At 46.6% G+C, this 10,444-nt stretch overlaps 1 protein-coding gene across 1 annotated transcript in view; it reads right to left on the bottom strand.

Annotated features, from left to right (window-relative positions):
* Window positions 1-6,286, bottom strand: part of tet1 (tet methylcytosine dioxygenase 1) — a 33,714-nt gene extending 27,428 nt beyond the window's left edge. Inside the window, exon 1 of the mRNA XM_080016673.1 lies at window positions 4,972-6,286. Coding sequence (XP_079872799.1) covers window positions 4,972-6,012 — 1,041 coding nt within the window. The 5' untranslated portion in view covers window positions 6,013-6,286. The remainder of the gene's footprint in view (window positions 1-4,971) is intronic.
* Window positions 6,287-10,444: the final 4,158 nt, after the last annotated feature.

Genomic DNA, 10,444 nt, shown 5'->3' with positions numbered 1-10,444 from the left:
AGTGGTTATCTCAGCTAATCCTCATTACAACCACCAAGAATACTCCTGCACACAGCCATGATGGGTCAAAGGTCAGCACCAGACAATAGGATCGCCATGGAAACGATCGGTGCTGCAGGCGTCCATTAGTGTGTCTGATGGGGGGGGTGTAGAGCCCAAAGCCTGAGCTGACAATATCATCTGCTAAGAGGACGATCATTCACTCTTGACATTAAGTTACTTCCTTTTGTGTGGAAAGAGGGGCTATGGGCTGTGAAAAAAATGAAAGTAAAATGCACAGCTGTGCACAAAAAAGGGTCTGGAGAGATGCTTGACCAGGTTCTAGTCTTCACGATAAAATGAACCGTTTATGGTAAGACACACCAGGGCTGCGTATCGGGCAAGCTCCCAGCATTGGGGGCGGTAGCTCAGGAGGTAGAGCAAGTCATCTAATGATCAGAAGGTTGCCAATTCAAACCCTAGCTCCTCCTGGCAGCATGCTGAAGTGTCCTTGAGCAAGACCTTACCCAACGGCTCCTGGTGAGCCTTGCATGGCCACCTTTATCAGTGTATGAATATGTTGTATGTTGCTTTGGGCAAAAACATCAGCCATAAATCATAAGGATGATTCCATACAAAGAGTCACAAGTCTTCAAATACAGAAATGTAATTTAAAATTAAACTGGTTGCATAACTTCAAAGCAATGTATCAATACTACAATTCAGAAATGGAAACAATGGATTTGAGTCAGAGTACAGCTTTTTTTTTACCCTCCCTAAAGTGCACATTCAGACACTGCACACACACACACACATACACTGTTCAGCCCATTCAGAGTTGGGACTTCATCACACACACACACACACACACACACACCCATTTTCCATATCCGATATTTTCTGTTTACGTTTGAAACCAACGGTGCACTTGTAAACAGCCGCCGCGAGACACTCGGGGTGATTGGGCCTCCAGAAAACACTCGTCAGACGAGCGAAGCATCATCGACACGCTCGCTGACTCTTCCGCCAAGAGTACAGCAGCAGCACAAGGGGGTGGCTTGGAATTAGGGATGGGACAAAGTATTAAACCACAAAATGGGTGTATGAGGATTGTGGTGGGGCTGTTAATCCTGCAGGAATCCTGCATAGTGAAAGTACACGATTACATGGTAAAAAAAGCCATGTTGATATTAGGCACTTTGAAAACCACCTGGAATTGGTCCCCGTGCGCCATCGAAGTGAGGGCTGCCCGCTGCTCCTGACTTGCCCCCCCGAGTAAGGGCGGCTGGGATATAAGAACAGAAGTTGAGTTTCTTCAGCCACCACTCCCTGCATTGGTGTGTGTGTATGTGTGTGTTAAGTGCATTCGCACCTGGGAAACTAATACAATTCTTCTTCTCCTCTTCTTGAAACATATTTGTATATTTTAAGTCCAATGTGTGGCCAATGGATTCACTCCCATTATGGACGAGTGTCAGTTGGAATTTGGGCGGCGTTTTTAAACATCAGATGACTCAATTTTCCCTGTGAAAGTATGAGTTCAACATTCACTAAATTCTTCCCTATCATGGCTGCATTGTATTGGAAACCCCAGCATCGAAAGCACCGGGGTCTGGGATCATTCCAGAGATGTGGTTCATTCTGTGTATAAAGTCCATAGGATCTAATCTGTAGTATTACACTGCACTGGATGAGACCCTGTCGAGTCAAGGACGACTGAGAATTCTCTCAGCTATGCAGCCTACAGCTCTCAACAAGTCCGGACTATTTAGCTGAATTTCACTGCACAAAATTAGAAGCAGTGTGACCCTATAGGTGCTGTGGTATAGCTTATTGTATATTTTTTCGTTACTCCAATGCGTGTGTGTGTGTGTGTGTGTGTGTGGTGTGTGTGTGTGTGTGTGTGTGTGTGTGTGTGTGTGTGTGTGTGTGTTTGTGTGTGTGTGTGTGTGTAGTACTGGGTATGGGAAGAAGGAACTGAATGCACTGAATCACCACACAACTTTTATGTTTCTGGCCTGGGTCCGCTTTTTTTTTTTTACAATTTCACAATGATGAGAGGAGCGTTTGTCAGAAGGGTGTGTGCACTTGATCAGCAGGACTACCCAGTAAGTGAGGTTGTACACCCACACACACACCCACACACACACACACACACACACACACACACACACACACACACATACATACATACACACATACACATAAACACACAGAGACAAACTGCACACTGCACGAACACAACACTGCGTCTCCACTAGTCATAAAGCCGAACACAACTAGCCAAGCTAGCCTGGTTTTACTGGTTCTATTAAAATGAGATAAGCCGCAGATCTGTACGGTGCTAGTTGGAGTCATAGGGATAGTTTGCCGTGACAGAGGGGCGAACAGAGAACCTGTTCTCAAGCCACACCAGCATTTCTTGAAATGAGTGCAGTCAAATGTGCTGTCAGTTCGGGGCTAGATTCATGGAACAACACCTGCCTTTGTTATGCCTCCATTATGCATTCAGGCTTTCCTTCTATCAGCTATTCTCCCTGACCGTCCCACAAGCCTGCATGCGTGCACACACAAGCCTCCCAAACACTGTGGCCCACAGCCGGTCCCGCCCCCAAACATGAATGAGTCATTGAGTCGGAGTCGTGCAGACAGGAAAGCAGCGCTCCACGGCAGGCCGGGCCCGACGTTGACCCACATTTCGGGCCATTCCAAATAATATGTTTGTAAATCTCTGCCGGGCGTAATCTCTTCCTCCTCGCCCCCTCTCATGCTCAGTAATGGCATGCAGAGGTCCCCGCTAATGCTGCAGGTGTTACGTAATCAGCTCTAATCTGCTGCTGCCGCTACGGCAACAGGCCCACTCCCTGTGCACGTACTTGCATGCAATCCCACGAACCCAGTCCGCACACATGGCCACATCTGTGCACATGCAGCTCTGTTTCCTGTGTGGACACTAATAAACTATGTTGACTGTCACGTACGATCTCATAGGGAGCCCAGTTCTGTCAGCGAGCCTTGGTTGGCAACAAAATGTGGCCAAAGGTGCATGTTATCCAAACGGACACCTTTTAAACCAATACCATCTTTAGAATGCTTTGGGCTCCTTTGTTCATATTTGTTCATGTATGTTCTCAATGCAGGCCAAAGTTGCCCAAATCAGATTTTTTTTGCTCATATGTGACTCAGATCGGTTTTGTTTTTTTCGTGACAGTGTGAACAGCACAAATCACGTGGAATCTGATCTTTTCAATTCAGAATTGGGTCACTTTCATATGTGGTCCTAAATCGGATACAGGTCCGATTTTTCGCAATGTCACCTCAGTCTGAACGGTCAAATCGGAATTCATGCGACTTTTCCGTCACTCTAGAGCACGGACCGGGCTGTAGCGCACTAAATGTTCATGGACCGGGGACGCAAAAAAAATAAGAACCCCTGTGTTTCAAGAATAAACTCAGAATTCTTCTGCCGACTTAGGGACCCACGGCATCCACCCCCCACTGCGGCGGCCCCCCACCGTGGCACCCCACTCGCCCCACCCACTACCATTAAGCAACGTATACAGCGCGGGGAGGGATTTCAAGATTTCATCTGCAAGCAGATGCAATCTGCTCGCAGAAAATGCAAGTAGTAAATGCTGCAATGCAGTGCATTTACCTGCCATGATAACTTCCATACCACCGCATGCTGCGTGTGACGCCTTTGTTACTTCTGTCGTTCAGTTTAGGACCGTAACCCGTTTACACTGGAATCTGCTATGGGCCACATTTATAAAAAAATGTGAACAGCCAAACAAAATAATTGAATCTGAGCAATAAATCCGAATTGAGCACTAAGGCTTGCGGTGTGAACGTAGCCTGAGTAATTGAAGTCGTGTAATTCCCCATGACTAAACTTTTAAATCCAATTTTGAATAGGGGACAATAAACATGACACAATAAGCAACCCTATGTCACAGTTAGATTCATGGAAATAACAAAAATGCTGGAAATCAACTGAAGCTTGTTCAGATGCCCATCAAGAAAATATTTGGAAATTCTACAAATACTCAATTCTATCTATGCTATTCTGTGGGGTAATCTGTCCTTTGTGAATATAAAAGTGCACTTTATCTACAGCACCAATATTCTCTCGTTCATTGTAGGACTGAGCGGCACCGTGGAAAAAAGCTGGCTCCGAAATTTTAACTGCAAATACACACGCTCGCGCACACAAACAAAACCTGCAACCACGTGTAACTCATCAGAAGGCATGTTCTCTTGCTCTCTCACGTTAGATCTCACACACACACACACACTCACACACACACACACACACACACACACACACACACACACACACACACACACATGCACACACACACACACACACATGCACACACACACACACACACACACACACACACACATGCACACACACACACACACATGCACACACACACACACACACACACACACACACACACTGCAACCACGTGCTGAGCTGCTGCCGGCTCATGTGACAGTGCTATCCTTTCTGACAGAGTGAATTCTTACACATGTGTTACACATTCGCACATGATCTATATATGGTACTACACCCACACACACACACACACACACACACACACACACACACACACACACACACACACACACACTAATTACCAAACCTCTCTGTTATCCAGCTTGATTTAATAGTTAACAGGGCTGTCATGAGACAACGGGTTCGGGTTTAGGTAAAACCAGCAGTTTCATTTCTCATGCAGCCGACATCATGGAACAAAAGCATTTCATGAAGTTAAGCAGGGAGCAATGTGAGGCCATTCAGCCACCAACCACCAAACCACTCCTTGGCAGCTTGCAGATCAACTGTTTGTAAAAGCATGGAATTGCCAGGAAATGTACGGTAAACATTATTATGGTGCTGGGAGCCCCTTTCCCCCAAAAGGTTTTCTCTCCTGTGAAGTCATTCAGGACATTAATTTATTACAGCTACACCAGTGCAGACCTCACCTGTACAGCGGGCGGAGAGAGGAGTGATGAGGACTGCCTGCTCTTCAGCTCCACACACTTCCGCAGCTTACAGATCTGGTGGCCGGTTCTGCGGTTGAGACAGCAGCTGCAACGGCCGCAGCTTATCTTCCTCAGGCACGGTTCGCACCCGCCACACCTGCTCCTCTTCTTCTTCTCCTTCTTGTGTGGTGGCCGGGAGGTCCAGGATGGCAAGCGGGCCCCTTCTGGACCCCAGGGGCCTGCCGCAATAAGGGTGCTTGGCTCCCCGTATCCTGCGTCCGACTCATTGTCGAAGGAGAGGGAGGACTGGGTGCTCTCGGAGCTGCAGGATAACGAGAGGCTGATGTCCAGGGAGGTAGAGGAGGTCTTTGGCATCAAGCCCTGCTGTGGTAATGTCACAACACTGTCTTCTATGCTTTTAGGTTCACTCACGGCCATGAGGAGATTTGAATTTGAGTGAGGAACGGTCAGTGGAGGAACTGGAGACGACTTATTTTGTTTCAACGGGCCCAGACTGAATTCACAGCCTTTGGTCTGAATCTTTACTGGTATCTGAGCTTCTCTATCCTCACGGTGGGGAGGGATCTCCAAATGTTGGTGTTGCTCTGGTTTCCAATGGTTTGAATACAGGGGGTTGGTGGAGTCGGTCCGGGTAATAACAGGTGCATTTGGTGTCATGAAGGGGGTCTGCGGGATTAGGTAAGTGGAACTGAAAGCAGGGGCCACTTGATAATGAAAATTAGCACCATGGGCGTTAGGTTGGATGTCCTCCTTGCTCTGGCCCAGAAACTGGAGTTCTTCTGACGTTGACAAGGATGGGGCTTTGGTGGGTTCTGAGGTAGCTGTGCTGGAGGCAGGCAAAACTTTTAGAGGTGAATCTGCTTGCACTGTCAAACCATTGATGGAGTGAGGCAGATCTGGAGATGCGACGATCGGAGTGCTATGGAGAGAGTCAGCCGTACTGATACAACCATCTTTCTTTTCTTTATCCTCTTCTTTGCCAACGGCGAGATCTTCTGGCTCCTCAATTTTGTCCTCCATTACTATCAGTTCTTTTCCCTCCACATCTTTCTCCCTCTCTCCCTCTAAACGTTCTTCCCTCTCTTCATCATTTTCATCAATTTTTTTTTCTATCCCTGACTGATCAAGGTCCGACACATTATCCTCCCCTTGGCGGATAGTATACACTTCTTGCTTTCCTTGGTTAGCGGAATTACCTTTTTCGTCGTCGCCATCTTGCGTCTCCTGTAGTCCGATGCTAGATTGGTCAGTATTCTCAGTGGGGCTGTCCTCATTTATATCATTGCCTCGTTTAAGTGCTCTGCCCTCCTTGTCATATTCGGGGCTGCTGATCTCTGGCCGTTGGTTATCCTCAGCACCATGGCTGATAATGTTCTCGTCTTCCTCAGTAATACCACTGTCACCATCGTGCTGCAGACACTCTTGCTGTGTGTAGGCTTCACAAGGAGGTGAATCTGCCTTGCGAGGTCTGCTCTCACAGCCATGGTTGACAACCACAGCCTCTTCTTTGAAATTAGCGGGGGCATCAAAGCCAGATTTGAGGGCAACAAGGTTATTTTCTTCTGCATTTTGGGCGTCAGTTTTCTCCTGTGCCTCGTCGAGGGTCGCTTCACCACAATCTGAGTTTTCAGGCTCTTCTTGTCTTGTGTTCCGTCGGCGGGATGCTGCTCCTCTCCCTAATCTCCCCCTAACATTCCTCCCTCCCCTGCAAGTCTTGGGCGGTTGGCAGGTAGTAATAGACACCCTTGTGCTCCGTAGGGATTTCCTGCGCCCCAGGGGGTCTTCTACCTCACCACAGTAGTCAGGTGCATTGCCTGGTCGTCTAAGCCTTGCAGATCCTGTTACATTTTGGCCATGGTTAACTCTACCAGGGGACCTGGCTGGTCCCTGGCCAGCAGGCCCACTGACCACTCTTCCGCGGGGGCTTCGGCCAGACTGAGATTGAGACCGGGCTGTGGACCGTTTTGGTTCTACCGTTTTCTGGAGTCTCTCCGCAGCACTTGTTTTGGGCTTATTTGAGTTAGACGTTTGCCTCTTGGTAGCAATAACTTTATGGCCATTTTTTCTTTGAGAGGGTCTCCTGGGGGGCTTGGAAGTTGCAGGCATGGCTGAGGGTGTGGGAGGGAGGATGACTTGCTGCCAGCATGGGAGCCAAATTAATGTTTATCTTCTTCTCAGCACCAAACCTTCACTTTATCTTCTTCCCCTGCTTTCACAACTGTGGACAATGAAGCGGGCGTGTTATTTTCCCATTGTGCAACTGAAGTGCCCAGACCTAAAGAAAAAGTACATACAAAGAAAATCTTAATAAGTAATAACGTCTTGCGAGACCATTTTCCCTCTACTGAAATTGTCAATGAATTGTATAACAATCCAAATGAAAAGTGGATTCTTGGAAAATCAGTATGCAGAGATAATAATAGAATATAATTAATTTCAGATCTTTGTCTCCTACTATCGTAACAGGGTATCGGAGTTAAATCTAATATTTTTTAAGAGTTTAAACACACACCTAAGGATAGGACCCCTATGTATGGGACCCCTATGTATGGGACCCTTAAGTCTGACAGGTAAGACATGAGGTGGATCCATCTAGAACAGGTAACTGTAGCAGGTAAATATAAAGGCAAACATGAGATTTTACATTTATAGGTTTTATGTCATCAGAAATGTTAGACTATGATGCAGAAGAACTTGACAAATCTTGGCAAAAATAAATATATGGAAACATCAGCCAAATGTAAGGCCTAATAGTTGGAACACCTGAATTTAAGGCGCTTTAAGGACCTTTGTGTGGATTTGAGGTGGAAATATGACAAAACACACACCATCACGACTAATCCACCCTGCGCAAAAACAACACAGCAACATTATTATAAAACTTAGCAGATGTTGAGAAACATGGCTTTACAATTTAAAGGGCACAGGCGCCGTCCGGAGCCGTGGCTCGGCAGTCTGGGGCTGTTCTCGTGGCTCAGCGGAAGGAAGAGCAGTTGTTACGGCTTGGGGGGGAAAAAACAAAAAAATGAAGATAAAAACTCCGAGCGTCGTATGTTACTTTTTTGTTGTTATTTTTTTTTTGTTTTGCACTTGACCGCTGTCGTTGTCGTCGTGATCCGCGGACGCGGTGGGTAATTCCGCCGGAATCGTCTCCCGTACGCGTTCGCTTTAAACGGCAGCGGATACTTGACATACCAGGGAGACAGTTGTACTGTCTGAGCTGCTAATAATACTCCGGCAGGACCGCGGGCTGCTTTCCCTCCGCGGCAAATATAGACAGCAACCGGGGGGTTAAATCTCCTCCACCCCCGCCTCCCCCCGCCAACCGCGACGATGACACACGGACTCGGTGGTGGGGACGCTGATCGGAGAAGGTGGTGCCGGTAAAAGGCCCGTGCACACGCGGTCTTTTTAGGGTGCGACGGCCGTTTAAAGCGTTAAATCCCCTCCGGTGTCAGTCCATTCGGGGCAGCACTCCCTCCGCCAGACGGAACCTCCAGCCAGCCCGGCGCACCGGAGAGACGGGGCGGAGCGAAAACCAGGAGCGGAGTATTGTGGATGGAGTTGTTTTTCCCCCCTCCCCTACAGAGCTTTATTTTAAGCGATGTTGGTTTGAAAAAGAATAATGATTGTACGCGTCCTGTTGTGAGTGTACAGATGCCTATTGTAGAACAATTGCTATCGACAACTGTACAATTACAACAGGAAATAATTAATTACAACTGGCCAAGAACTGTATTCTATTAATGTTATTATTGTATTATTACCATATATTCATATATTTGCTTATATTTTTTTCTTTCATATTTACACATGTATATTTCTCTATAAATATGTATTTATTTTGTGTGTATATTGTAGCATGAAGCCTACAATATACATAATGGCTTTGTGAGTTTGCGGACACAAGTGTGGTTCAGGTGTTTGAAATCATTTTACTTTACTTTCGGGCGAATTCACACAGCAATTGCGCAGTGTTCGGCGGGCGCTAAACCGGCGCAAATGATAGAAAAAGCGAGCGTCTAATTTACAAAGCACCACACTGACTGCGCGCCGGTGCTATTTGCGCGTATTTAAATTAGGTATTATTCGTACATTTGACCCAGAACTGGCCCCTTTCTATGCAAATGAGCCTTGTTGCACTATCAGGCTGGTGCAACTGAAGCGCACCTTTACGGGGTGTCACGCCCAGACCTTCCAGTGATCTCAAAAAAATATTTTCAGATTATTATCATAATTCTTATAACTGTCACGGCATTTGTAGGTAGTAGTCCGTGGTGGTTTTCAAAATGCACTCCAAAAGCAACTTGTTGAAACTGTAAATACATTTTTGTACGAAACGTTGACAAAAACGGTCTCATAATTTATATTTTACTCAAAAGATATTAAAAAAAACAACAACTGAAAGTTATAGGGAATAACTACAAAGTGTTTAAAATTGGCATTGAACCATACATGGCATCGAACCTCAGAACCATGGACAGCTCCGCAGGCCGCGGCCTTCGGGTACAGCGGCCCGTCGGAACTTTGTGGTAGAGCAAATTATATTAAATCAATACAATTTCTACATTGTAATATTAAGATTCAATGAGAACTAGAATTTCTTAAGTAAAAATTTTACTATATATACATTTTATTAATGCAATAAATTAACTGTTTCAGAAGAGTACGTTTTATTATTAATTTATTCATACAATTTAAATGTTTTATAGTCACTGCACATAAACCATAAAAATACCAAATAAAACCTGTGGTCCCCAGACACACCCCCACCCCTCACCCTATTATGCGGAGACCCCGTTGAACGTTACGTCTCCACATAAGAGGGCCTCCCCGTTATGTAAATCCTCCCCAAGGATTTCCTTACAATTTTACATTTTCATTAAACACTAAATCAAAATAATTACTGTCCGACAATTATTTGAAGTTTTATATTTATTTAAGACTAGTAAAACAGACAAGTGTAGAGCAGTGGCATAAATGCGTAATAACTCTCCAAAGGTTTGCTCCAAGCCCTCGCTTGGGGGGTTCCACCGCGTCGCCGTCGTCAGCCAGGGGGTCCATCTAGTGGTTGCCACCAACCAGGGGCTCCACCGCAACGCTGCCGCAATGTCAACCTCCGTCCGCTGAGAAGCACGTTGTTGACAATCTATGCCAGAGGAGTTGCGAGGGCTTGGAGGCCGACCAGAGGCGCCAGCTACAGGAGGTACTGAAGTCGTTTGCCGACATCCTCGCCACCAGGGACAAGGACTGTACACGCACCAGTCTCGTACAGCATGACATCAACACCGACGATGCTCGCCGCATCTGCCTCCATCCGCGTCGCTTGCCTTTTACTAAACGGGCTGGGGCTAAAAGAAAAGCGGGCATCTTCCACGCCTCCAGTAGCCCCTGGGCAGCCCCATCTCTCCTGGTCAAGAAAAAGGACAGCACCTGGCACTTCTGCCTTGAC

Source organism: Zeus faber (genome assembly GCF_960531495.2).
Source record: "Zeus faber genome assembly, chromosome: 16".
NCBI classification, from domain to species: domain Eukaryota; kingdom Metazoa; phylum Chordata; class Actinopteri; order Zeiformes; family Zeidae; genus Zeus; species Zeus faber.
This window is presented reverse-complemented; position numbering and strand designations above follow the sequence as displayed.